Source organism: Phocoena phocoena, chromosome 15, assembly GCF_963924675.1.
Source record: "Phocoena phocoena chromosome 15, mPhoPho1.1, whole genome shotgun sequence".
Lineage (NCBI taxonomy): Eukaryota > Metazoa > Chordata > Mammalia > Artiodactyla > Phocoenidae > Phocoena > Phocoena phocoena.
The window spans coordinates 57,725,271-57,752,779 of NC_089233.1; the positions used below are offsets into that span (position 1 = coordinate 57,725,271).

A 27,509-nucleotide genomic window follows, 5' to 3' on the forward strand; every position below is an offset into this window, starting at 1 on the left:
TGGCTGGTGGACTGTTTGGGGCTGGCTGGCAGGGATGGGAGAAAGTGGGGTCAAGGACAAGCGGGGCTGGCCTGCTGCAGCAGTCTGAATAAGTCACGAGGTCACTCCAGGCATAGGAAGCTCTGTGATTCCTCCTCTCTACCCTCTCCCCAGCCCCCTTTTCTGCCAGCTTGTTCCGTCCATTTGTCCTGGGTGTGGCAGCACACCAGAGCTGGGAGGAGGCTGGGAAGGAGGCAGATGCCAAATTTTACCTGGCTGTATATCCGTCCATCCCCATCCTCCCTCCTTGCCCTCTTAGGGAGTCCCATCCCATTGAGGGGTCAGCGGGGCCAGGCAGCACTGAATTCTTTCTCCAGACCCTGGACAAACTGGTCATTGAGGAAGAGCAGCTGACCATGGGGCAGGAAGCGGGTGAGGATGCCCTCGATGTAGTCAGCCCGCAGCAGGAGGCTGGCAGTGGGGACCAGCAGCCGGAGGTGCTCAAGGAGAAGGCGGGCCAGCAGTCGAAGCGTGCCCTCTGCCAGCAGCAGGTTCTCGTGGGCATTCAGCACCAGGGCGAAGCCTAATGAGAGCACGCCTAGCCACACCACTGTCCGAGGCTCCTGGAAAGGGTCCCCTGCCGTCAGGCGGAAGGCCCCACATGGGGACTCACGCAGGTGCACTAGGTCATCTGAGGACTGGGGCTGCAGGTCCACAGCAGGCCGGCCGCATGCCTGCAGCTGCAGCTGGCACATGGACTCCACCTGCCTGTAGAGAATAGGTGGGTCACTGACCTGTCACCCTCAGGACCCCCCCTGGAGCTGGGAGCTGCCATTATCCCCATAACTAGATGCAGAAACTGAGCCCCAGAAAGACTAAGTGAAGTGACCTGCCCAGGGCCACAGAGCAGGGAGCATAAGCCCAGATGGGAATCCAGGCTCCAGCCTCCAGAACCTGAACCATTTCACTCCATGTGGCCAAGAGAAGGCAGGTTCTGAACACAGCTCCTTGGGCTGGGAAAAGGTACCAGGGGATGAAGATCCTGCCCCTACCTGCTTCACAGAGGCCTCCTCAACATCTCAACAAGAGATGAGAAGCGGAGTAAAAGCTATGTCCAACCCAGGCTGTCCAACCTCTCCACCCTCACCCCATCCTGCAGCCCTCTCCATAAAAAAAAGAAAAACCTTGCACTTGGACATCCAGCTTTTGAAATTACTCTCTTATCTCTCATGAATCACCTTCCAATCTGGGCCATGTACCGGCTGCTCTTAAAGACACGTTTGGTTTTCTGTGCCACATAAGGGGGAGGAAGCCCAGCAGAACAAAGAGATAAACAAGAGGCTGGCCCAGGGTTGCCCCAGAGTGTTAATCCCCCCACCCAAAACACAGAGGGGCCAGGAGGTTCTCGTACCTGCTGGTTCAGACTGGGTCTGGGAGGGGAAGGTCCAAGGTCAGCCATCCCATCTAGAACAGTGTTTCCCAACTGTACCCTGTGGATCCTGGGCTTTTGGGAGGCTCTTGGCGCAGATTCCCATAAACCACATTCTCTCTCCTCCTTAGAGATTCATAAAGCTTAAAGGAACACTAAGGGCCCTGAAAAGTCCTGCACTGCAAAGCATATTTAATTTGTACTGCTTACACTCAAATCCCAACTCTTTCACTTTCTAGATGCATAACCTTAGACAGGTTAAATTTCTTTAACTCTCTGTAGCTCAGTTTACTCATCTGTAAGGTGGGTATAATGCACCTACCTCAAAAGACTGTTTCAAAGATAAAATGAGTTCATATATACGAAATGCTCAGAACATAAAATGCTTAGTACATACAGGTCAATAAATGCTAACTACAAAAAAAATTACCATAAATGCTAACTATAATAAATGATGATGATAATAGCATTATTGTGTCTTTAACCCTTTTTCATAGAATACTTGTGACAACTGTGGAAGACTCTTTGAAAGCACTACTCTAAAACTTTCTCTCTGCTTCTTAGCCCTCCTGTTTCTCTGTGCCCCCCAGAAAACCTATCATAATCAGTGTGTATTCAATGGGCTGGACTGTGTTACCTGGCCACGGCCAAAATCTGCTCCTTTCGAAGAAGCCTGTCCCTCTCAGCACCATGTGGCTGTGCGTCATTGGGTGAATTCTCAGTACCAAAGAAGCAGGAGTAGAGCACTCGGCAAAGGCCCTCTTCAGCCTTCGTGGCCCGCAAGGTGTGGATGAGGAAGGCATGGACCATGGCTCTGGGATGGATGCTACAGGAAAGCCAGAGACCTCAGTGAGATGAGTGCAAAACCCCAGAGGGGAGGCAACCACAGAAAGGATCTGGCCTAGCTAGGCCTGGGAGTGTGTCTGGAGGCTGGTGTGGCTGGTCGCTGGTCCTCCTCAGTCACCCAAGACACATGCCCAGCCTCTGAATGTGGTCAGCACCAACTCTGTCCAAAAGAGTCTAGCAGCTAAGATATCTTAGACAACCCCAAAGCCAAATCTACAAACAACCGGCCAGGAATCTTGAAAAATGTCAGTCATCAGAGTCAAGGAACACTGGGGAGCTGCTCCAGACTGAAGGAGGCCAAAGAGAAAAGACAGTCGAATGCATCCTGCGATACTAGATAGGAGCCCTGGCAGAGAAAAAGGTAGTTTCAACATAGGGCATTACTAGGACAACTGGAAGCATTTAAGTACGGATTACAGGTTAGATTATAGCCTTGATCGATGTTACCTGATTTTGAATGTAGGAGAATGTCCTTGTTTTTAGAAAATACACACTGAAGTACCTATAAATATAGAGGTAAAGGGGCATCATATCTGCAACTAACTTAATTGGAAAATAAAGTATACAGGAGTTCTTTATAAGAACAGTCTTGAAATTTTCCGTAAGCTTGAGATCACGCCAAAATAAAGATCAAGAAATAGTAATAATAATGGTGTTTGGCTCAGTGACCACCCCGGGGGTGAAAGGCAGCGGATAGACGGTAAGCAGATATCTGTAGCTAAGGGTAAATAGATCGTGAGTTTAAACTGGTTAAACAGGAAGGTTCGCGACAGCGCTTTGAAACCCGTAGCTCGGAGACCTCGACTGACCTCCCGCGACCCTCTACCCTCAATCAGAGCCGTAATCAGCCTTCGCCACCGCCTCCCCCCACGCCCCCCACAGAGAAATGGTAGCTGCCAAGACATTTTACGTCACTACTTCGCGCAACCCTGTGGCGCTGTGCCTCTGGGGGACTGTAGTTGCTTGCCCCAGCTAGCCAAGCCTAAGGAGGGGGCACCCTGGACTGAGTGTGCCCTGCAACCCCGGGCCGCTGTCCTCGAGGAGAGACACTCACCTTTTCTTCCGTGCACACGGACTTCTACTAACAAGCCACTTCACTGGGCTAAAGGGGAGATATGGCGGTTGCGCAAGCCAGTACCGGGTGCGCGCGCGAGAGTGACGCGCTCAGGGGAGGCGGGGCCTCACATCCCGAGCTGTGCTCTGGATTCGAGGCGTGGGTGGCCTTCCGACACCTGGACCTCGGGCTTAGGCGACTTTCACCGTCGGACCAAAAACCCCTTGCTCCGGGTTCACGGCGCGGCCCACGCTGGTCACTCACTGGCTGGGTACGCGGGGTTTCCACTCGAAGCCCTAGACCAGTCGAGCCCCAGGCCACTTCCCCTGGAAGCCACGAGGGGGCGCCCGACCCGGTGCGTGGCCTTTCCGGAAGAGGCAGGGTCTGAAGGTGCAGGGCCGAGGTCTCCAACTGGCCGATATGCGTGGGAATCACGGGGGCGCCTGTTAAAATTCAGGTTGCTGGGCTTTAGCTCCGGGAAAGAAGGCTTGTGGGGAAACGTGCGTATTTACGTAGTTGGCGGGGAGGACTTCTGGGTTGTGGGTTCTTGCGGTGGGTTAAGACTAGGGCTCGGTTTGGAATGGAAAGATTAAAACTCTGGTCACCAGCTATGCATCCTGGCAGGTCAGTCACTTTACTGGGCTCCAGTGAAGCCCCATATTAGTTTTTCCTTTCACACTCCCACCTCTAACAAGCTCTTTCCTTGTCCCCTCTTTGAGGGAGGGCATCAAAAGTGTAGGGAAAGGACTTGTACCTTAAGCCTGAAAGGGCCATTGCCAGGTGCTTCCCTGTTAAGAGTCTTGGCCCAGAGGTGTTTGGGGCCCTGCAAGGCTTGTGTGGGCCTCATTGCCTGCCCTGGGCACCCCGGCCCCCCACCTCCCCACATAATCCTTTTACTTCTTGGCATGTGAACTGCTGCAACCTCCCCAGATGTGTTCTGTGCCTCAAAACCCCACACTGGGTGTTTCCTCGGCCTGGCCTGACCTTTCCTCCCCTTTTTTAGCCCTTCAAAAGGTGCTCAGACCAAAACCTAGGGGAAGTCTTCCTGCTAGACTGCCCATTAGCATTCAGCTGTCCCCTTTATATCCGTTGTGAGGGTCTGCCTATGGTGCTGATGTCTCCTATGGGGTACACCCTGGCTGTGGTGCCTAGTTTCATTCCCCACGTCCACGCACAAGGCAGGCCTGGAGCCAACCCAAACACACTTCTTGGTGACTGAAGAAAGAAGGGCAGGGCAGCTCAGGCAGGGACCTTGGAGTGCAGTCTGGGCCTCTCTGGCCATAGGACGTGGGCAGGGGGGCAGTGAAGGGAGGCTAGAGGAGGTGGCCTTGGGGCTGGCTGGAGCGTGTGGGCATTCTGACCACAGGTGCAACACATATATGTATTTGTAGTGGAGGGGCAGGCCCAGAGACAGTTGGGCCACAGCCACAAGGCTGGGATGATGTTGGCTCAGTTCCTGGTCTTTATCACTCTCAGCCAGGACTCATGTCTGCCACCTGATTACAGCAAAGAGCTGGCAGAGGGCACTGGTTGCTGGGGGCCAAATGGCACCCGGAACACAGTATTCTGGCCTCTGCCACTCCTCAGGCAGTGAGTCTACTCCAGGTCCCAGGCTGCTGGGGAGGCCAGCCTAGTGTGACATACACAGAGAAGACAGCAGTGAGAAGCTGGCCTGAGCTTCTGGAGGTCAGTGGGGGACCCAGATGGAGGTGGCGTCCAGATAAGTGAGGCAGACTCATATGCTGCCCCCAACTTTTGGCAGCCCTCAGCCAACTTGTGCCCCCAAGGTCAAAGTAATTTGCTGGGAACAGTGAGGCAGGAAGAAGCCTGGGTCCCCCGAGATGCTGCAGAGCCTTCTTGCTGAATGAGGAGCACATATTGCAATGTATTTATTTTGTTAAACCGCTGTGTGGGGTTTCTGTTACGTGCAGCCTAACTCAAATGAGTTAAGTGAGGCAGCATGTGAAGTGGGCAGAGTGGAGCCTGACATGTAGTCGGTACTCAATAAATCAGTAAATGTTGACAAGCATTAATGCAGAGGCAGGATAGGAGAAGGTGTCAGAGAGGCCTTGGTCAGTCCTGGAAAGCAGGTGGGGCCTTCTGGTATGGCAGCAGTTCAGAGGCAGGGCGATGGACAGGCTGAACTTCTGCTTCCTGGTATGTGCATGTTCATGTTTGCCAGCCTTTTATAGCACTTACCCTAGAAATTGTGGCGGGGCCAGGCACACAGTACATGAAGATGTGGGTTTGTGGCTAGAGTGTGTGTGTGTGTGTGAGTGATAGAGACAGGAGAGAAGAAGAAAAATAAAGCACTACAATTCAGTATCCTGTAACAAACCATACTGGAAAAGAATATGAAAAAGAATATGTATATTATATATGACTGAATCACTTTGCTGTACACCAAAAACTAACACAACAACACTAACACAATCAACTGTACTTCAAAAAAAATAAATAAGAGGCTGGCTGAATTTGAGGCCTGGCCCACCTGCCTAGCTGAGATGAGGGGCCACACCTTCAAGTCATTTCCCCTCCCCCTCCTCTGGCTGTGGACAAAGGTGCCCATCACTCCACTGCCCAGCTCTGCTCTTCTCAGTGGCCCTCTGAGTTGGGGGGGTTGCCTGAAGCCCCTCACATTGACCCCTTCCTCACACTCCCACCCTCCATTGCTCTTTACTCATTTCAGGGTGAGACCTGCCCCACAGTGGCAGGCAGCCTGGTGTTTGCCCCTTCCGATCCCTGTTGATGCCCACCATCAGGATGCATGTGGTGTCTGATACTGACTCAATTTGGACCGCAGTTTCCATTTCCCACTCACCCAAGCCATGCAGGGTCCTGAATCACTGATGGGCAGCCTGGCTTGGGAAGCTCTGCTGCTTCTCCCAGACAACAGGACCAACCCTCAGGTCCTGCTTAACACACCTCCAGGGATGGGGAGCTCACTCCCCCAAGATAGCCCCATTGTTTTTTTTTCTTTTTTTGGCTGCATTGGGTCTTTGTTGCTGCATGCAGGCTTTCTCTAGTTGTGGCAACCTGGGACTTCTCATTGCAGTGGCTTCTCTTGTTGCGGAGCATGGGCTCTAGACCCGCGGGCTTCAGTAGTTGTGGGTCGCAGCCTCTAGAGTGCAGGCTCAGTAGCTGCGGCGCATGGGCTTAGTTGCTCCTCTGCATGTGGGATCTTCCCAGACCAGGGATCGAACCATGTCCCCTGCCTTGGCAGGCAGGTTCTTAACCACTGCACCGCCAGGGAAGTCCCCCCATTGTTTTCTGTTTTGTTTTGTTTTGTTTTTGTAATTTATTTATTTGGCTGCGTTGGGTCTTCATTGCTGCGTGCGGGCTTTTTCTAGTTGCGGTGAGCGGGGGCTACTCTTTGTTGCAGCGCGCAGGCTTCTCATTGCGGTGGCTTCTCTTGTTGCAGTGCACAGGCTTCAGTAGTTGTGGCACATGGGCTCAGTAGTTGTGGCGCACGGGCTTAGTTGCTCCACGGCATGTGGGATCTTCCTGGGCTAGGGCTCGAACCCGTGTACCCTGCTTTGGCAGGTGGATTCTTAACCACTGTGCCACCAGGGAAGTTCCCCCCACGACTGGTTTTTGACAGCTGGAAATGCTTATTGATGATCTTTACAGACCCCCCGGAGACCTCAGGCCAGACCAGCTGGGCCACCACCTACTTCTGGATAAGGGGAGGGCAATTAGATGGATTCTGCCAGCCTCAGGCAATGGATTTTTTGAATGTCTGATAAGAATGTTTAGCCATTTCTCAAATTGTAGAGGAGGAAACTAAGAGGAAGTGGGGATCTGCTTTACTGAGAGTCCAGGTGGGCTGAGCTCGAGTGGCTATGGTTGCCCTAGAATTAAGGAGACCAAAGTAGGGCAAGCCTTATACTTCCATCCCCCTCCACCTCCCTGGGCCATCTCAGAGATGGCTTGCCCTATGTGGGTCACCAGACGGCCTCCTCCTCCTCTGCCTGCACCAACCCCCATCCACAGTCTCCTAACTGCTACTTTGGTGCAGTAGGACACCAGTCTCCTACACAGAGCAGCTGGGCTTTTCCCTTGTAACCCATCACCCAGGGGCATGTCTATGGGCAGAAAGGGGCCAAACCCTCAGGTTAGCCCCTTTCTTTTTTTTTGGTGCGCGGGCCTCTCACTGTTGTGGCGTCTCCTGTTGCGGAGCACAGGCTCCGGACGCGCAGGCTCAGCGGCCATGGCTCACGGGCCCAGCCGCTCCGCGGAATGTGGGATCTTCCCAGACTGGGGCACGAACACGTGTCCCCTGCATCGGCAGGCGGACTCCCAACCACTGCGCCTCCAGGGAAGCCCGGCCCCTTTCTTTTAATTAAGTGTTTTTAGGCTTATCCTTTTTACCTGTCTGGTCTTGTAATCCCCACATTGGCTCTAAATTATAACAGCCACGGCAGACGCTTGTGTGGCACTTGATGTAGGCAGGCCCTATTCTTAGTTCTTTACATACAACTCATTTGATCCAATCCACAAGCCTTTGAAGGAGGGGCTTTACTATCCGCATTTTGCAGATGAGGCAGTGAGATCCAGTAACTTTCCTGATATTACACATGTACTGAGTGAGGTGTGCATGTCCATAAATTTCAGCCTGTTTCATCCCCTCCCTTGTGTGTCCCCTTCTCCCCCATCCCTTCAGGGTCACCACAGAGACTATTGGCCCACACCCTCAGCTCCCAGAGGCCATAATCCCAGCCCTGCTTACCCGCTATAGTGCAACCTTGGGAGCTCCCTTCCCACCCTGGTTGGATGATCTCCTTCCCTGGTATTCCCAATCCCAGCTCAGGAGGCCCCTGCCCTGAGCCCTCCCCTCAGGGAGCCCCAGGCCTCATATCTTGGCTGGGCTCCAGAAGGACTAGGCAGTGTGTGATTCGTCCTTTCAAACGGCTGCTCTTCCTGCAGGGCTGAGAGCCAGGAGGCCCCACGAGGCAGCTCTGGCCCAGCCACGTGAGACCCTTTCCCCTCCGGCTGCCCCAGGCCCAGCTGACTCAGAGCCTGGCAGCTTCAGTCACCACCCCTCCCAGGGTGTATGTGTGCTGGTATGGACTGGGTGGGGAGGAAGCAATCCTAGCAGCACTGCTCGGCACCCACGTTCTCATGTGGGTTGGGTGGGAATGCTTCTTAGCTTCTGTCCCATAACCGACTGTCTACTTTGAACAATAGGCTGAATAACTTCATGTCATCCAACATTCTCTCAAGGCATGAATTTTAAGGCTGTAGAACAGCAACTTCTCCATCATTGCTCAACTTCCCTCTCCTGATTGTTTCCAGATTCCACATGGCTATAGACCTCCTTGTCTAAACATCCTTCCTTTCTGTACCACCAACAGTTTTATTGCTTCTGGAAAGTAGGGTGCCTGTGTGTTCAATTCCAGGGATAAAGACTTTTTAAAAATCATGTTTTCTAGGTGGTTGTGAGCTATTGTCACTGGAAGACTCAAGCCAGTGATCTACAGTCAGTTAACTCCAAAGAGTCACTTTAACTTTTTTCAGAATCTGACTTGAGAGACAATTAAGACTAAGATCAGTATTTCAACATAGGAGAATCAGAAAACAGGCTGGAACTTCTGCTACTGCCACATCACAGCATGTAGGTTCAGCACTTGACAGTTAACAGAGCTTTTTGCTATAAATAACCATATTTTCTGGTTGAGAGAGAAATTAAAATTTACCAATCTTAATGAAAATATGGAGCAACAGAACTCTCAGACACTGCTGGTAGGAAGGTAAGTTGGTATAGCAACCTTGGAGAACTACGTGGAAAACACACATGCTACAAGCCAGCAATTCCACTCCTGGTATAGTTCCACCACAATTTGAAATAGTCCCAAATTATTAATTGAGGGCAAAATGAAAATGTTCTATATCTTAATCGTGGCGGCAGTTACCAATCTGTGCATTCGTCAAAACTCACAGAACTGTATACACAAGAGGGTGAATTTTACCTTAATTTTTAAAAGATTTAAAGGCCAGGGAATTCCCTGGTGGTCCAATGGTTAGGACTTGGCACTTTCACTGCCGGGAAAGTGGGTTCAATCCCTGATCGGGGAACTAAGATACTGGAAGACATATGGCATGGCAAAAATAAATAAATAAAGGCCAGAAGAAAAAAGTAGAATGAATAATTCAATTTAAGAATATATCCATATAGCTGATTTACTTTGTTATAAAGCAGAAACTAACACACCATTGTAAAGCAGTTATACTCCAATAAAGATGTTAAAAAAAGTCCAAAAAAATATTTCCCAACATTGACTATTGCCTTTTAAAAATTATTTGCAAATCTTCTAAGTAAAAAGGAATATCCCACAATTAAAAAAAAAGAATATATCCATATAATGGAATACTACACAGCAATGAATAAGAATAACTTGCTAAAAGAAACGTGATGAATCTCAAAATCATTATGCTGGGTGAAAAAAGCCAGACACAAAAGAGTATGATTTCATATCTATGAAGCTCAAGAACAGGCAAAACTAATCTACCATGATAGAGGTCAAACTAGTGGTGACCACAGAGTGTGGGTAACTAGGAGGGAGCAGGAGGGAGCCTCCTGGGATGCTAGAAATGTCGACATCTTGAGCCGTGTGGTACCTCCTCACATCTGTGCTTTATGCTTAAGATGTGTACCTTTGAGGAAATGTCAATCTTTCCCCAATTTAGAAAGAAAACTTTTAAATTGTCATTGCAAGTTATCTGGTGAGCAAATCCGATAATGCCCAGTGCCCAGTGATGCCTCCTGACTCTGCCAGGCCTGGCACAGGCTCCTTACTTGGGCCCTGCCCTGCACAGCTCTTTGTGAGTTGGCTGCACGTGGCTGCTCCCAGGCTCCTAGCCAGAGGTGGGAATTACTGCCCCACCTTGGCCCAAGTAAAACAACCTTTAAAACTGGCTGGCAGCCCAGTATTTTAAACCACTTCCTTGACTGATCCACTCCTCTTTATGAGCATCCAGGAATAAAGTTATAGCTTATTTTCCTGGTGTAACAGGGGGTTGCAGCACCTCTGCCCCATCCCCGGAAATTCCTAGGGGCAGGGAGGTCTTGGCCTGACCCGAATTGGAGAGGCGAACCCTGGCGCCCCCTCTACCGGACCCAGGCCTGCACCTCCCTCAAGGTAGATGTCAGCGCCAGGGCCTTCTCTCAGGGAAGAGTTTCATCCTCACTTGACCAGGGTTCCTTACCTTCCTCTTTCTTCTGTTTCCCCTGCAAAATGAGCTGAATACTGACCTGGTGTGCATAGAAGACACTAGGTAAAAGTGTCGGGGCAGATGTGGCTGCAGCTGTCAGCACCTGGCACAGTCTGGGCGGTGTTAGACGCTCAGCACCCATTACTTTCTCCTCCCCATGTGGCCTGATCCAGATGGACAGAGTGGTAAGAGGACTCGCAGAGCAGAAGCCAGGCAGCCTAGCCCCACCACCTTGGCTCTCTGGGCCAGAGGTAGGAGGTGAGTGGGAGAGTCCTGGGCAGCTGTAATACCTGCTCTGCTTGTATCTGTTGTGTAACCTGGGGTAAGTGAGTGCCCTCTGAGCATCCAGCTGCCTTCCTCCTCATAAAACCAGACCACTTGAGCCCTCAGGGTGGTACAGGCAAGTCTCAGCATAACCATGCCCAGGGCTCACTCTCTCCCCTCCCTCTACTTCTCCCTCTTTCTCAGGCGTCTGCACAGATATTTTCCTTTATCTGGGGCAAATCCTCACCCAAATAAAGCTGGCCTTGGTGACAGCTGCCTGCTCAGTGGAGGGGGCTTCTGGAGACTTCCAAAGTTCCTCTTCCTGAGTAGAAGTCCAACCCCCAAGATACCGGCCCTCCCACAGGTTGTGCCCTTGCAGGGGGCTCTAGACCAGGAGTGAAGACCAAGCCTTGGAGCATAAGAAACTTGTGGTGGGCAGGGGGACAAGCTAGAGACCAGGTAAGTGTCCTTTAGACCCAGCCTGGGAATCTCAAGTCCCTTCTTATTGCTCTGGCAAGAAATAGCCTGTTTTCCCATCTGCAAAATGGAGCAAATAATCATGGCAAGGTAGATGAACTTTGACAGAAAGCAGTAATGACACCTGACATGTTCTGTGTGCACTCTGTATCAGGCAGCGTCTTAGTTGTACATTTGCAAAGGATTCCCTACAATCACAGCTCATATTTGAGGGGGAGAGTTATTTGCTGTGGTATTCCGAGAGGATTTCCTGACACACCCAGGTTTGGTCTGGGACTGGTTCTCCCAGATTGGCCCTTTCCCACTCTCTTGATCTTGAACTTGGCACCTCCTAGGTGGTGGAACCTCTGCTGGGTGCTGGGGATACTGAAAGGAAAGTCATGTCCCTGATAGGGCAGGGAGCCTTCTGGGAGGAATTAACATTTGAAACCAAATCTTAAAAGAGGAAAAGCAGATTGGGGAGAGCATTCCTGAGGATAATACAGCAGATGCAAAGACAAGGAAATGTAACAGCAACTCTGTTGCTGGGATTTGATTCAGCAAGAGGTGAGGAATGAGGCTGGGGAGGGCCTAGGTCCTAAAGGGCTATGAGACTTTTAAGTTTATCTGAGGGCAATGGTGAGCCACTGACAGTTCTAGAGGAGAGAACTGATGGCATCACTCTTGCCTTTTTGGTGCAGAATTTAGGAAGGGTGAGCCCAGAAGTGCTTGAGCAGCCAGATGAGGGAAATGGGGAGGCTGAATCCAAAATCTTGGCAAGACTTGGGAAGAGGGTAAGAGGCCACCTTCCCAGGAGTCTTCCAGCCTCAACCTGCTGACTTGCCCCTGCCACATTCCACCATCAGTGTCTGCCGCAGTCTTGTCAAGGGCTCCACAGGACACATGCTGCCTTACTCAACTTGCTCAGTGCTTTATTGAACCAAGACCCTACCAGATGACTCATCAGGGCCTTCAAAAGCCCTGCCCATTTCCTGAGATTCAGAATCCAGAGGTGGCTGGCCTTGGTTTAGCTGCTTCCATGACATTTCCTTTTGAATATCTCCAAACCTTAAAGTGTAAAGATTTTGTCCACACAGATACATGTATACTCCTGCTGCAGGCTGTCATCATCACTGAGACACTTTCAACTCAGCGGTTTGTAGACAAGGCATTGTGCATCCATGGCCATCCATCCATCCACTCTTCCATTCGTCCATCTGTCCATCCACGACAAGACAGCAGCAAGTTCTGACATGGTTCAGGCCCCAGGGTTCACAGCAGTGAGGGCTGGGCTTCCAGTGGGCTCAGGATGCAGGCCTTAGCCCTCACCCAAGGGCCTCCGCAGATAATAACATCCCTTTCTGAGGCAACAGAAGCCAGGGCCAAGTGGGTTATGAAAGTTTGAGTCTTTAACCCCAACTGGACGGGGGAACCTAAACCTTAGCCTGTGACTATCCTGAGATGGGCAAAAAAAAAAAAAAGACAAATCAAGCCTACAGATAACACTGAAACAGGAAAGAGTAAGAGCTCATGTCCGTGCTGGAGGTGTTCATATGGAGGGACAGGAAAGAGGAAAAGAGAAAGGGGAACATGGCGCACACACTCAGGAGTGCTGTCGAGGGCCTGGGGCACAGTGCTGAATCCTAGGGCAGCGAAGAGTACAGCTGTGGCCCATCCTAGGGGGCTGTAGCTTTCTCTCAGCCTCATACATACAGACAAAGCCCCTAGAAAAAAGGGGGCTTTTCTGAATACAGGAAGACAAAGGGTTAACCCAAACAATAAAGAAAAAAAAAACGAAAAGGCTCCTGCTACACACAAAATACTTCCTTTGAACTAGACTTAATCCAATTTCACTAAGTCAGCAGGCTGGGCTCTTCCAGGGGTGCCAGGGGTGGGGGCGTGGGTGTCACCAGGATATGGAGTATGACTGGAGTGAGACAGGGGATCAGCACTGGGGTGAACAGACAGGACACCCTCACCGTCTTTCACCCAGACAGCAGACCCTCAGCCCTGTAAGCCACCGGGCAGCTGACACCCAGGCTGCACAAAGCAAGAAAGGCGGGTGGGACAGTTGCCAGCACTTCACTGGTCCTGCAGGCGGCTGCAGAGCTCCCGCCGGCTCCGCTCGCCAGCCCAGCTGCGCGTCTTGAGGCGGAAGGTCTTCAGCTCATCCTTGAAGGCCTCATGGTTCATGGGCCGGTAGTCTTGAGGCTCACAAAAGGTCTAGGGCAGGATGGGATGGGTTGATCAATACGGGGAAATGGGCAACTTCGGTGGGGTGACCCAGTCCTCCCTACTCCTTCTCCTAGGGCTACCGCCTGGCCGAGCCCTTTCCCTGTAGCCCAGCCCTCCCACGGAGACTATGGCTACCCCCACCCATGGTACCGGGTGCTGTGGGAAGAACTCCTTGTAGCCGCCTTTGAGGATATACATCTCAGGATAGTAGAGGCTGGGGTAGTCATTGGAGGCTCTGTCCCGTTCCCGGATGAAACGGCACCTGCGACAAGCAGGGGTGTGGGGTTCAGAGCTGGGCGTGCAGTGGGTGTACATCAGGGGACCTAGTCCCCGCGCCCACTCCTTTGAGGGCCTTGGGGAACCACAGAAGGCTTGAGTGGAGGAATGTCAGCCACAAGAACACTTTGAGATCAGTCTGGCTAACTGGGTACAGAAGAGGTTGGGGAGATAGAAGGAACGAAGCAAATCAAGGGGGTTCTGTGTCCAGAAGACAGTTGCTCAATCTCTGTCAGAGACATTTCTCCTGGGCTGAGAAAGGGGAGGCAGAAAGGAAAGAAGTGGACAAAGTTCAAGAGGTAGATTCAGAAGGTCTAGACAAGGCTTGGTGAGGAGGAGGTGGAGAGAGGAAAGGACGATTGAACTCTGGAAGGGTCAGTGTCACTGAGGACTGGGACAGGGCCCTTGGACTTTAAGGACACTGATGGAGACTGATGGAGAATTAGGTTTTGGGGAGGGGGGCGGCAAGGGACAGAGGGTAGATGGGAGGCCTGTTGGGAAGGACAGTGAGAGGGAGACAGGAGGAGGGTGCCATGCACAGGGAAGAGGGGATGAGGTCTGCTCCAAGGTATCAGGTGAGACAACAGGTCTAGGCCCAGATGGGGCCATGGCTGGGCTTGGGCCTCTTGGCCATTGGATGGCTCTAGCACCCACAATCCCGGGCAAGGAAGGTCAGGAGCAGCACTAGCTGGCTGGGCGGAGCTGGGACTCACATGCGGGGCCCCCTCTCAGATGAAAATTCACAGTGGAAAACGAGGATGATTCTCTTGTCCAGGCTACAGGGTGTGATGGGGCTCTGTAGCAGGAAGGTCTCAGCATCCCTTTCCAGAGGCAGGTTCACAGCAGTCTGCCAAAGGAGCCAGAGGTCAGGCCACAGCCCTAGGCCTGGGTAGGAGACCCTGCCCTATGCGGTCCCCATCTTTCAGATGAGTGACCCCACCTCCTGAGGGGCAGAATCCCATGAGAGGGTGCACCCACCCCCTACTGATTCATCCTCCGGGCAGAGGAAGGATAGAACTGGGTGAGTCTTCAGGGCCTCTCCCGTCACCCTGCCTCACCTTGATGTGCCCGCCTTCATACTCGTAGGGGTATCTGCAGTCCACAATCACAAACCTCTCCACGATGTTGCTGAACTTGCCTGTCAGCAGGGCCACCATCTGTAGGAGGCCACGGAGGTGGGTTCCAGCAGTTCAGGCGGGCAGGCAGGGGCTGACCCATGCGCGTAGCCTGACCCCAGGGGAGGTTAACAGGCAAACAGAAGTCCCAAATGCACCAGAAAATAGCTCATGCCTGCATACCGTTTCTGGTGAGATGTACTTGAGGTCTTGGTGCTTTCCATCCACAGTCTGTAGGAGGAAGGCCTGAAGGGAAGAGAAGAGAGAGGGGAGAGAGAAAGTGAGATTGGTAAGATGGAAAAGATGGAGTTTTTTCCCAAGCCCAAAGGCCACACCTGCTTTGACCTTCAAATTCAGCTCTGGTTCCCATAGCAACCAAGAGGGGCCTCTAGGGTCTGATCCCCAGGGAACAACCTTCCAAGGGGAAATGAAGATGGGGAGAAGAGATGAACCCCCATGCCTCCTGCCCCCATGTATTGCCAAGCAAGCCCCAGGATGAGAAGCTCCAAGCAAGATGTTATGGTTTGGAAATGTTTTCCAAGGTTGAGACACCACTGACGCCCTGTACAGATTTAGGTACAGTCGGGATATCAAGGAGAGTGAGAGAGAGGAGTCTAGATGAGAATAAAGGATAAGATGCAAAGGACAAAGCGAGGGGCCTCTGGGGAGAGAGGGAGTTGCTGAAGCAGCTGCTGGGCTCAGGGGCCAGTCAGTAAGGGATCGAGCCTCCTGAGGGATCCCACTGCTAGTACCTTGGAGTAATCCCCGATCAGTTCTCGGTGGTCACTGTCCAGGATGTTCTCAATCTCGTCATGACACAAGGACTTTGAGCGGAGAACGCGGGCTTTCTGTGAGGCAGGTGGCAGCCAGGGTCAGGGGTGAGGCTGCCCCTCAGTGCCCCGTCTGGCTAGGACCCCCCTTCCCCGTACCCTGTCCTCTGCCACAAACCCGGCTGAGAAGGACTTGCTGGGTGGACTTGGAGGGTGGCAGCTCAGCCCTGCCAAGCCCAGTCCCACCCTAGAAGGAGGGCACTCACGGGTTCCTCAGCCTCCCGCTGCTCCTCCTCTGGAGGGGTCACGCTCCTTCTCCGCTTGCTCTGTATGGGCAGGTCCCTGTCCTGGGGCCGCTCCAGCCTCTTGAGGATGGGCCGGATCACGCTGCAGGGCATGGACGGAGAGCGGAAGAGCCGCTGGCACTTGCTGTACATGATGAGGTCCTGGCAGAGGTGGCAGGTCCGGGGTCAGAGTTTCCAGCCCCTGCTCTCCACCCCAAATCCCACCTGGAGGGTAGGGCCCCACCCCTCCAAATTCGGAGGGGCCTCTCCAGAGGCTCACCTGCTCCTCTTCCTTTTCTGAGGTCTTGACCAGTGGGGCACTAATGAGGCTCTCCATGCCTGGGGGGACTACATCATCCTCCTGAGGCCGAATCAGCAAGGATATGGTTACATTCGCAGCAAAGGTCCAACCTCTAAGGCCCCGAGTCCTCCAGGATAGGCTTCCCAGTTCTCCCAGCAAACTTCAGGCCAGCAGCCCTCCCTGACCCTGCTCACACCTCCCTCGCTTTGCCCGAGCACAGGGCAGCCCCCCAGAACTAGAAAGCTGCAGGGCCCCACTCGCTGCAGGGGCTTGCATAGAACTGTGAGAAGTGTGGCCATGCAGGAGGACCAGGCTTCCCTCTGTCCTGCCCATCTGCCCTTCACTGCAGCACCAGCCACCTCCTCTCCTCTGATTGGCCAGAGGTCAGGCTGTGACTCAGTTACCTCCAATTCTTCTTCTGACACTGAAGTGAGGTCATAGTCTTGCTGTAGGAGCTCAGAGCTCTCCCCTTTTCTGAGATCCCAAGGAGGAAGAGGTAGGGGGCTTGACAGGGCAAGGCTGTTCACCTTTAAGTCACTCTCCAGGATATCCACGAATCCATCATCTTCCTCGGCAGCCCCCCTGGCTGGGGTCAGGGAGAAGCAGCATTGGGCCAGGGGACTCAGTTCCTCCACTTCCATCTTCCGCTCAGGGGCGAGACACTGTGTGGGTGACGAGTAGACACAGACGACTCAGGGGTGGGGCCCTGAGGCAGTCCCCACCCCAAACTTTCTGAGAAAAGTTTCCCAGCGCCTCAGGGCTCAGGATCACCCTCAAGTCCCCCAGGCTGCCTTCACAGGCACCTGCCCCACGTGCATGCCTGCCCTGCATGGGTCAGCTCTCCTGATATACCATCAGGTCGGGAGCCGAGCTTGGCCTCTGGGCAAAGGCTTCTCTGCGGCTGGCCCACTCTGCCAGGGCATGGGTGTGGCTGGGATGTGTGGGCTTCCCCGGCATCTTGAAGACAAATCCATCCTGTGGGCAATACAGGGAGAGGAGGGGGGTGCGTGATCAAATGCCAGAGAACCATCCCAGCAAGCCCCCTTCTCTCCCTGGAGTGCTCCCACTCTGGCCTTCTGGAAGCGCACATTCTCTTTGTCCTCCCTAGAGCTGTGGGCAGCTCGGCCACATGCTTCACTCTTCCTCCAGGTGTCAGGCGCTTGGGAGTTGGTGATGTTCCGTAGCACAGGGCTGTGGCCCAGAAGCCTCCCCTAGAGAGCCAGGAGGGCAGCAGGTACAGAAGGCTGCATTCCTCTGGTGCCAGCCCAGGCCCTACCTTCTCCCATTCCTCTTCCAACTCCCCCAGCTCCCCTGTCCACCTCCAAAGCCCCAGCTCCCAGAGCCAGACCAGGGACACCCAACCGATTCAAGTCCACCCTCTGGGAACCAACCACAGTCCCTCCTGCCCCTCCACAATCCTGGCCAGCAAGCCCGAGCCTCCTGATGGGCCTCAAGGACACTCACCGGCAAGGACTGGAAGCGTCGGATAGAAAACTGCTCACTGCAGAAGGAAACAGGGACACCTCAGGGCTGAAGAGTTGGGCCGTGACAGAGAGCATGCAGGGTCCCCCTCCACCACAGAGCCCTGTGCACCCCTTTGGGAGGACCTGGGAAAGCACCCTCCCTGGGCCTACTCCACCCACACGGGGCAGGGGAGCCTGCGTGAGGAAGGTCCGAGCACTTACTTTCGAATAACTCGGCTGGCTGTCTGGATGGCCTGTTCAAATCTAGGAGAGAGAAGGGTCCCATGCAACCCAGCTCCCCTCACAGCCCATCGCCCACCCCCAGCATTACGTTTTTAGTCCACAAGGGCCAGGGCCAGGGTTCAGGCCAGGGGAAAGAGGGGAGGAAGAATGCAGACTATCGGGGGCCCAGGTGTAGGGGAAGGGGAGATGAGAGGCAGCCTGGGATTTTAAAGGCTGCCGTGAATGAAGGAGGCCTGGAGAATGGCAGTGACAGAGACAGCTGGGGTAGGTTGCAGGGTGGCTGAGGAGTTACCAAGGCAACAACAGTCTCACCAGCCTGCCCACAGGCCTTCCACCTGTATGCAAATCACCTCAGCAGGGCCATATGGCTGCCAGGAAAGGCATCCATCCATCCTATGATGACAGGCCTTGTCCTGACAATGTGGATATCTCCAGGGCCTGGATGCCAGAAAGGCTGGGCTTCCCTCCCTTGTGTGGGACTGTCCTGGATCCTCCAGGACAGGGGCCTGGTTCAGTCTGCTGTACCAGACCCCCTAGCGACAAATGTGCAGGGTCACAACCTCTCCTCCCTCCTGTGGAATTTTCCAGGACCCAGACTCTGTCCTACCCCCTCCTCCTGCCTTAGAAGAGGCCAGCAGGCAAAGAATTCCAACAGATGTTCCTTCTGAGGCTAGCTATGTTACCAGAGACCACCTGCCAGGCGGGGCTTTTGTGTGTCTATGTGTACACACACACACACACACACACACACACACACACACTTCTTTCTGTGTAATCATCAAAGCAGGTGCAGTGTGTGGGGGGGAACTGAGGGCTAAAGTGTCAGGGGGATGCCCCTGCCCCGAGTAGGGGGGTGGCTGTGCCCAGCCAACCTGGCACCAGGATGACCAATTTAATTGGCTTGGTTTTCAGTCTGCACCTGGGCCCTGGGGGTAAAGCAGGGACAGTTCTGTGTTACCATCAAAACCCAACGTGCAGTCCCCACACCACCACCCAATGCTCTCCCCATTTCCTGTTTATGAACAAACCTGCAGCCCAGCCCAGTCTGATCAAAGGCAATGGGAGGAAAGACAGTCACTGCCCTAAACCCAAAGCCACAGTCCCTTAGCCCAGGCCACGGATGCCCAGCTGTTCCCAGTAATGCCTGACAGCTGCTCTCCCTGCTGGGGCGTGATCAGCTGGATGGGAACAGCTGTGCTCTGGAAGGTACTACTCATGCCCCACAACCAAGCAGCAGGGAACTATGCTGAGCAGAGCCCACCAACTTCTCTACCCCCCCTCACAAAAGGCCTGGTCCAGGGGTTGGCCAGAGGGGCAAATGTCACTGAAACCAGAGGTTACTGATAGGATGGCCAAGGGCCAAACCAGCTTGCAGCAACTGTTTTGTTTGGCCTAAAGTAAATTAAAAACTTTGAATTAGTTGGACCATATTTTCCTACCACCCCGGCCCTGAACCCACTCTAAGCTGCTCCCATGAGAGCAGACCCTTCCATGAGACAAAGAGCAGAATTCTAGGACATGGGAAGGTCAGTTAGTGCCCCCATTGGGGATCCAGAGAGGTCTGTTTGCTCTCCCAGGATTCCCAGTGAGTTTAGGGTAGAACTGAGATTCCCCAGGGCAGGTTCCCCGTCCTTGGTAGTGTGGTCCCTCTTCTCTACTCACGTCTGCTCCACCACCTGGGGGTCCATAGGGCTGGGAGAGTCCATGCACAGACCTGAGGACAGAGTGCATTGGTTTGAAAGTGGTGGCATTTCCTGCACACTTTCCCCCACCATGTCCCAACCCTATTCAGAAAAGGGAAAAAAGCCTGTTGTTATTTTAGGTCTTGACATATTAAAAAATGAAACAAAACCCACCCATGGACCCCAAGGGCTGACACACTGCCAAATCACACAGGGCTCCACTCCCTGTTTACTATGGAAACTCCTCCCTGTAGCCTTTAAACCAGAACTCTGCTAAGCATTTTTCTAGAACTGGTTTAAAATAATCTGTTCTAGAAGAGACAATGGCTTTTTAAAGGAAAAAGTTAAAGCTGAAGGCAAGTGAATGTTATAAAATGACAGACTTTCAGCCCTAATGCCTCCCAGGTGGGGCTGTGGTTCAGGACTTTGGCGCCTGGTTTTAAATAGGTAAGATCTCATCTCCCGCAGAGGACCCCACCCAACACCCACCTTGCCCAGCCAGTCTGTGCTGGGCGTGGTAAGCCCCACCAGAAGTGGGCAGAGGGAGGCTGCTGGGCCCACCAGGTTGTGGTAAGGATGTTAGTCTGATCAGTAGTGAAGTGGGGAGGCTAAGGCAGCCCCCCAAACTCCCCTGGCACCCCTGGGCCTCACCTGCATCAGAAGATTCAGAGGACTCAGACGACAGGGAGGATTCAGACGCCCGACGGGACAGGGATAGGCATGTGAGCAGGCTGCCTACCTGACTCTTTGGGGTCTCGCTGGGAAGGGAGCAGGGACCCAGGGAAGGAGAAAGGTAAATATGGGGCTCAAGGGCTGGCCGGCCCATGTACCCACCAGCCACCCACCTCTGAAGGGCCCATCCAGCCTCTGCACTGTCCCAGGGAGGTGACGGCATCAAGGGCCTACCCTCTTCTCAGGCCTTCTACAGAGACTCTAAGTGTCTTCTCTTTGTTGATTGATTTAACGTTCTCCTGGGTGCAGGGGAAGGTGAACCCGGAGCAAGAGCAAGGAGGTAGGCTGGAGGAGGTGGGCTGGGATCATGCTGGGGGATTGTGGGGCAGCAGACAGCCCTGGAGGGCCTTCCCCTAAACTCTTCAGGCCCCTACCCATCCACAAGCCTTTCTGGAGGAATGGCCAAGACTTTGGTCTTTATTGCTCCAAGGACAACCCAGGCTGGAGCTGCAGGCTTGCTCAGGGAGCAGGACCAGAGTTTAACCCCTTAACCCCAGGAAAGAACTGGGGTTGGAGGGAACAGGGCCACCCTCAAGTTCCCCCTCCAGACTCAGAATCCCCTGCCTGGGGCAAAATGGTGGAGATTTGGGCTCAGATTAGGAAGGCAGCATGGTGGAGGTAGGGAAGAGGGTCTCCAGAGGCTTGTGCGGGCCAAGAACAAGTCACCTGGAGGGTGTGAACAGCACAGCCCTAGTCCTGGGCCCCTGAAGCAGTCTCTGTTCCGGATGCCTCCCCATTTGGCACCCAGGCAGGGCTCCCAAGAGGCCTGGGGCTAAATCCTAATGCGGGCCTCTCACCCCACATCCAGTATCCTTGGGGCGCCCTACCTGCCAAGCCCGGCGAGGTCGTGCATGGTCTGGGTGAGGGTGGTGACCGGCGAGGAAGCGGCGGCGCGCTTCGGAGACCCCAGGAGGCCATGAGCCCCCAGCCGGAGGCCCGGGAGGTGGCCGGGACGCTGGGCGCCACCGCGCACGCCGGCCGGACTGAGAGTCGAGGCTGCCGCGGGCTCCGGCTGGGGCAGCTCCATCTCGGTGGGGCGGGAGGGCTGGGCGAAGGGCGACCCACAGACGCCGGGCACAGCTGGCCGGGACGAGGTACGGAGCCGGCCCGGGGTGGAGGGGGGAGGGAGGGAGTAAGGAAGAGCAACGGGGCCGGAGCGAGGGAGGAGAGGGAAGCGGGGAGGGTGGGGAAGGGAGGAGGGACGCAGGGACCAGCCACCAGCCCGGGAAGCCTCTGGCAGAAGCTGCCACCTCCACCTCCTTATATATTCGAAAAATAACAGCGGCCGCGCCGCCGAACGCCACCAATGGGGGTGCGGGTTAGAAGAGAGGCGGGACCGAGGGCGGAGCCCGTGTGGTGGAAGGCGCGGAGGCTGGACCAGCTGGGCCTCGCCCAGTTCCAGGCTTTGGGTGGGGTGGAGGAATTAGGGTTTCTCTTACACCCCTCGCACTCCCTCCCAGCTACGGTTCGAGGAGCCTGGCTTCCCAAATTCCTCTTCTCAGTATGTGGTTTGGAGCTACACCCCCGCCCCCGCAGCGAAGAGGGTGTGTAGAGGGCCTCCAGCGAAGAGGGCCTCAGAGGATGCAACAACCCCCCAGGGTGGCCTTAGAGGGACCCCCGCCGTTTAACATCACTCACAAGCACCGGTTGGCATCTTGAGAGCCTCCATTCCCGGAGTCTGCAGAATACAGCTGTGCGGTGCGGTCTGTTTTCTCCATTCCACTTTACAGACGGGGACAATGTGGCGTAGAGAAGTTCATTAACTCGTTCAAGGTCACATGGTTGTGCAGATGGTGGAGCTGAGATTCACCCCAGGTGCCTCTACTCCCACAGCTTCCCTGACCCTGCAACTGGCAGCTCAGAGCGGCCCCAAAGCGTAATTCCCACGGGGAGCCCCCAGTGCAGGAGGTGGACCCGCGGTGGGGGCTGACACGTAACTGATGGGTGCTTCCATGGCCTCTGATTAGATGTGATGCCAAGGGATCCAGTTTTCTCCCGCAGCCCCAGAGGAGGCTCTAATGGTTGGTCTAGCCATGAGTTTTGGCCGTAAGGGCCAAATAGGGTGTCAGCAACCTCAGAACCCAGTTATGGAATTATCTCATGCCCACTGACGGTTTGGCTAATGTGGTGCCAACGTTTAATTGGTGTTTCTTTAATCAGGGAGGCTGAATTTGTCACTAGTTTTAACTGAACATCTTCTAATTATCTGATCACCTCCTAGGGAGCCATCTTTCCTGGACCGTGGTGGGAAGACTGAACCCAAAAGCGAGTGGGTGGTAAGCTACTCTTGCACCCCATCTCCCCCGGGGGAGAGGTGCTCTCCGGCTTGTCAGGTCGCAGCTCAGGAATGCTGGAGCCACGGCCTTGAGTCCCTTCCCCTGCAGCCCCAATCCTTCAGGCCAAGGAGCAGTGGGTGGGGGTGGCAGAAGGGAGGGCATGGCAGTAGGGGGTTGGGTGGGCCAGGAGACATGTGGAGGAAGGGAATGGAAAGACCCCAATCCCATCTGAGAGGGGTGAGGAGGGTGGGGACGTGACAAAAGTATGTCTCCCACCCCACCCAAATCTTTAGGGCCCCTCCCCAGAGGCAGTCACTACTATAATTTGTTGCATATTCTTCTGGAGTCAGTCTAAACAGTCCTAGCTAATAGAAACACAATGGGAGGCACAAATACGAGCCACATATGTAATTTAAAATTTTCTAGTAACCGCATTTAAAAAAGTGAAAAAAAGGATTTCCCTGGTGGTGCAGTGGTTAAGAATCCGCCTGCCAAGGCAGGGGACACGGGTTTGAGCCCTAGTCCAGGAAGATCCCACATGCCATGGAGCAACTAAGCCCGCATGCGACAACTACTGAGCCCGCGTGTCACAACTACTGAAGCTCGCTTGCCTAGAGCCTGTGCTCCGCAACAAGAGAAGCCACTGCAATACGTCCACACACTGCAACAAAGAGTAGCCCCCACTTGCCGCAACTAGAGAAAGCCTGAGCACAGCAGTGAAGACCCAACGCAGCCAAAAATAAATAAATTACAAAATAAATAAAGGAAGGGTGTTTAAAAAACAAAAAAAAAGGAAAAAGAAACTTTAATATTTTATTTAACCTATTTTAAAACTTATCATTTCAACATGTTATCAATATAAAAATTTTTAATGAGATGTTTTACATACTTTTTTTTGGTACCAAGCCTTCAAAGTCCAATGTGCGTTTTACACACACAGCACATCTCAATTTGGACTTCCCAGAATGTTTTATACCTTGCTTTCTTTTACTTGATATATTTACTCAATTCCCTAATGCTGAACATTTATTTAAATGATGCAACAGATATGCATAGAATGAAGTCCTAAAGAGAAACTGCTGGAAGGAATGGACTTTATTTATCAAAATCTCCTTTTCCCTTTCCTGAATCTCATTTTCTCAATCTGAGTTATTGAAGAACAGGGACCAAGTCATTTCCATCTCTCCCGTCTCCCAGAACCTTGAATAGGCCCAAGCCCAAGGTTGGTCTCTAACCCCCATATTCTACTTCTAGAGATTTCTCTTAAGAAGGTGATAAAAGTACACAGAGATGTATGTTCATAATAACAATGAAAAATGGAGAGCAAGCTGAGTGTCCTTCAATAGGGAACTAGACAATAAAGGTGGTTCCTCTATACTGTGCAATAGCTGAAGCATTTAAAGAGAACAGGTATTGGGAGGGTCGGGATGCCTGGCACCTGGCAAGCCCAATAATAATTGCTGATTATTGAATGATTACCTATTGGGCTCTTGGAAAATGATCTTTTGGAGAAAGGGTTCCTAGAGTAAAAGAATTTTGAAAGTCATTGATGTAGATATTTATTGACATGAGAAGATCTTTACAATACGGGCTAAAAAATATTATGCCAAGCGTGGTCCCATTAAAAATAATATGCACAGGGGACTTCCTGGTGGTCCAGTGGCTAAGACTCCATGCTCCCAGTGCAGGGGACCCAGGTTCGTGCCCTGGTCAGGGAACTAGATCCCACATGCCATAACTAAGAGGTCGCATGCCGCAGCTAAAGATTCCACATGCCACAACTAAAAGACCCCCGTGCCGCAACTAAGACCGGCGCAGCCAAATAAATAAATTTTCTTTTTATTATAAAAAAAAATGCACAGATAAGTATCCTAGAAGGGTATTCTCTGAGTGATGGAATTAATGGTGATTAAATGGTTTTATCCTAAAACTTTTCTGTATTTGAAAATATCTTCCAAAGAACATAATTTGGAATAATATTATAATAATAACATAATTATAATTTTTAGGTTAATTAAAAGAACATGATCTCCATCTGGCAGTTCCTCAAACATTTAAACATAGAGTTACCATGTGACCCAGCAATTCCACTCGTAGGTATATACCCAAGAGAAATGTAAACATATGTCCTTGCAAATAAATATTTATAGCAGTTATTTATGATTGCCAAAAGGTAGAAACAACCCAAACGTCCACCAACTGACAAATGGATAAGCAAAATGTCATATATCTGTACAACAGAATATTATTCAGCCATAAAAAAAGAAAGAAGTACTGATAAATACTATGTCACGGATGAATCTTGAAACATGAAGCTAAGTGAAAGAAGCCAGTCATAAAAGACACATATGATATTATTCCATTCATATGAAACGTTCAGAACAGGGAAATCTATAGACAGACAGTAAATTAGTGGCTGTTTAGGGCCAGCCAGGGAAGGGGCAGGGAGTGGATAGGGAGATGATAGCTAAAGGTTATGGGATTTCTTTATAAAGTGATGAAAATGTGCCATCTTTCCAATTCTCCACCTTAGGAAAGTCCACAGTCCACCTTCCCTTCTCTTGGCCTAGGCTGTCCAAAGCTGCCCATGAGGCCTATACCCATTCCACTTACATCATCACTATCCTTTGTGCCTCTCAGCAAACTTTCCATTTCCCCTTTCACTTTACTATTATTTTAAAAACATTTTTGGCTGCACCACACAGCATGTGGGATCTTAGCTACCTGACCAGGGATCAAACCCTCACCCCTTGAAGTGGAAGTGCAGAGTCTTAACCACTGGACCACCAGGGAAGATCTCCTTTTCATTTTAAAAATCCTGTAGTACTTGCTATTGAAGAAAACTTGGAAAATTCAGCAACGTAGAAAAAAAAAGCTCATCTATAGTCATTTCACCCAAACAACCATTGATTATAAGTCAGGATGGGTGGGGAGGCAGGAGGACATACATGCACATGGATGAAACCTCCAAAACTGTAGACTTGGTTTCCTGAGGGTTTGTGGGAAGGAGTCCTCAGCCAGGTGGTCCTACATTTACTTCTGCACAGGGACCTCACACCCATTATGGGCCAAGCATTGATCTGGCTCCTAAAGGAAAAAATCTCCCAAGTTTTCTTCTGGACCTTGTGATTGGAAGGATATTTTTTATGTCATGAGGTGGGGGAAGGGGGAGAAGCTCTCTCCAAGTAAGACACAAAATCCAGAAGCAATAGAGGAAAAAACTGACAGACCTGTCTACTTAAAGATTAAAAACTTCTCATATCTGAGATTCCCTAGGCTAAGTAAAAGGACAGTGGCAGACTGGGATAAAATATTTATAATATATTTAAAGATTTTATGTCCAGAGCATATGAAGAGTTCCTAAAAGTCAACAAAAGAGAAACAAGGGCAAAAGATATGACTAGAAAATTCTCAGGCTTCAAATGGCCAATAAACATATGAAAAGAGAAGTGCACACTGAAACAGCAGTGAGTTATACTTTCTTCCCTTGGCTTCCAGAACAGCATATGAGCTTGAATTTCCTCCTACTGCTTCAGCTGCTCCTCCTGTGTTTCTTGTTAGTTCTTTCTTGAGCCCTTAACCTTGGAGAACCCCGGCACTGTCTTTGGTGCTATTTTATTCTTTGTCTACACCCATTTTCTTGAAGCCTCATCCAGCCCCAGATCCTCAGCCTGTCCCTCTGGGTCACAGCCTTCCTCTCTGCCTACTCCTCAGGCTACTTTAAGATTTTTTTTAAAAAAACACTGCAATTCATTCATTGTTTAAAGAATTTGTCATGTTTATGTGTTTGGTGGAGGAAGAGGTTTCAGGGATTTGTATGTATGTATGCTTATGTACATACATGACATTATTTCTATAGGTGCAAACACATTTATGGCTAAATGCATGGAACAGTACAGAAAGTGAGACACCGAGATGTTATCAGTGTTTATCTATGAATTGTGGGATCATCATCAACCAGATTTAAAACTATACTGTTGCTTATAAAAATAACCTAAATGTGTAACAATAGGCCCTATCGATTAGTGTTCAACCATAATTGGAACAATATGCAACTATTAAAAAGTTTTTTGGTAGTACTTTATCAGTAAGGCAATATTTTCATCACTTGATGCCAGGTAAAACAGCAGGAGATGCCAATACACAGTCTATATCGTCTGATGCCAGTTTTATGCGATAAATTTTTAAAGAAAACTGCATGCGCCTAGAGAAAAGACTGGAAGTACATGTATCAAAATGTGACCTGCGCATCTCTCCAGGTGTTGGGGTGAAAGGTGCTTTTTAGTTTCCTTTACTTTTCAGTTTCCTCAAGAAACGTGGGTTATTTTTACCTTAATAAAATAAAAAAGACAAAACATAGTTGTTATTCTTTATAAGCAACAAATGGCTGCCCACCCGGCGCGGAGGCCGGGCACAGCGCCCCGGCCCGCACCGTTGCCGGCGGGTCACCAGACGCCCGAGCGCTGGCCGTTCAAGCAGGCCGAAGCGCCCCCGCGCGGTCGGTCCGGGGCGGGGAGGAGGGTGGGCACGGAGGGCTGGAGGCGGTGCCGGGCGTCCCCGCGCTTCCCGCGAGATCCCGCTCTACCCGCTCCGCCCTGCTCGCCGCGCTCCCAGCTCCCCGCGTCGCGGCACTTCCTGCCTTCCGCTCCCGCGCCTCCCGCTCTTGCCCGCGCCCGCCGCCTGCGGCCCGCCGCCCGGCGCCGCGCCCGCCGGCGCCCCCGAAGGTGCCCCCGGCCCGGCCGGGTCGCCGCCCCGCCCGCCGCCCCGCGAGCCGCTTTGTCTCGGGCGGGGCGAGCAGGAGAGGCCGCCAGGTGCCCCCCGCCGCGGGCCCGGGCCCCCCGCCCCGGGGCGGCGGCGGTGGCGCCGGGCCCCGGGGCGGGGGGCGCGCCGGG

At 52.3% G+C, this 27,509-nt stretch overlaps 2 protein-coding genes across 5 annotated transcripts; both read right to left on the reverse strand.

Moving 5' to 3' along the window:
- Positions 1-320: 320 nt before the first annotated feature.
- On the reverse strand, positions 321-2,218 carry AP5S1 (adaptor related protein complex 5 subunit sigma 1). Its single transcript, XM_065893588.1, has 2 exons — positions 2,046-2,218; positions 321-747 (listed from the first exon to the last, which is right to left on the reverse strand). Exons 1-2 carry the CDS (start codon positions 2,216-2,218, stop codon positions 321-323), a joined length of 600 nt encoding a protein of 199 aa, XP_065749660.1.
- Positions 2,219-12,150: 9,932 nt separating this feature from the next.
- On the reverse strand, positions 12,151-21,586 carry CDC25B (cell division cycle 25B). Of its 4 annotated transcripts, none has more exons than XM_065891852.1 (16): positions 21,169-21,465; positions 20,261-20,367; positions 19,590-19,641; positions 17,907-17,948; positions 17,686-17,722; positions 17,310-17,432; positions 17,074-17,196; positions 16,749-16,883; positions 16,201-16,281; positions 15,903-16,082; positions 15,619-15,714; positions 15,050-15,112; positions 14,810-14,908; positions 14,465-14,598; positions 13,626-13,737; positions 13,321-13,463 (listed from the first exon to the last, which is right to left on the reverse strand). In XM_065891852.1, exons 1-16 carry the CDS (start codon positions 21,366-21,368, stop codon positions 13,323-13,325), a joined length of 1,725 nt encoding a protein of 574 aa, XP_065747924.1. In that variant the 5' UTR covers positions 21,369-21,465; the 3' UTR covers positions 13,321-13,322. The 4 variants fall into 4 exon arrangements, with proteins under 4 accessions (XP_065747926.1, XP_065747924.1, XP_065747925.1 ...); XM_065891853.1 differs by having other exon boundaries at positions 13,323-13,463; positions 20,261-20,352; positions 21,169-21,368; XM_065891854.1 differs by lacking the exon at positions 17,310-17,432 and having other exon boundaries at positions 12,151-13,463; positions 21,169-21,586.
- Positions 21,587-27,509: the final 5,923 nt, after the last annotated feature.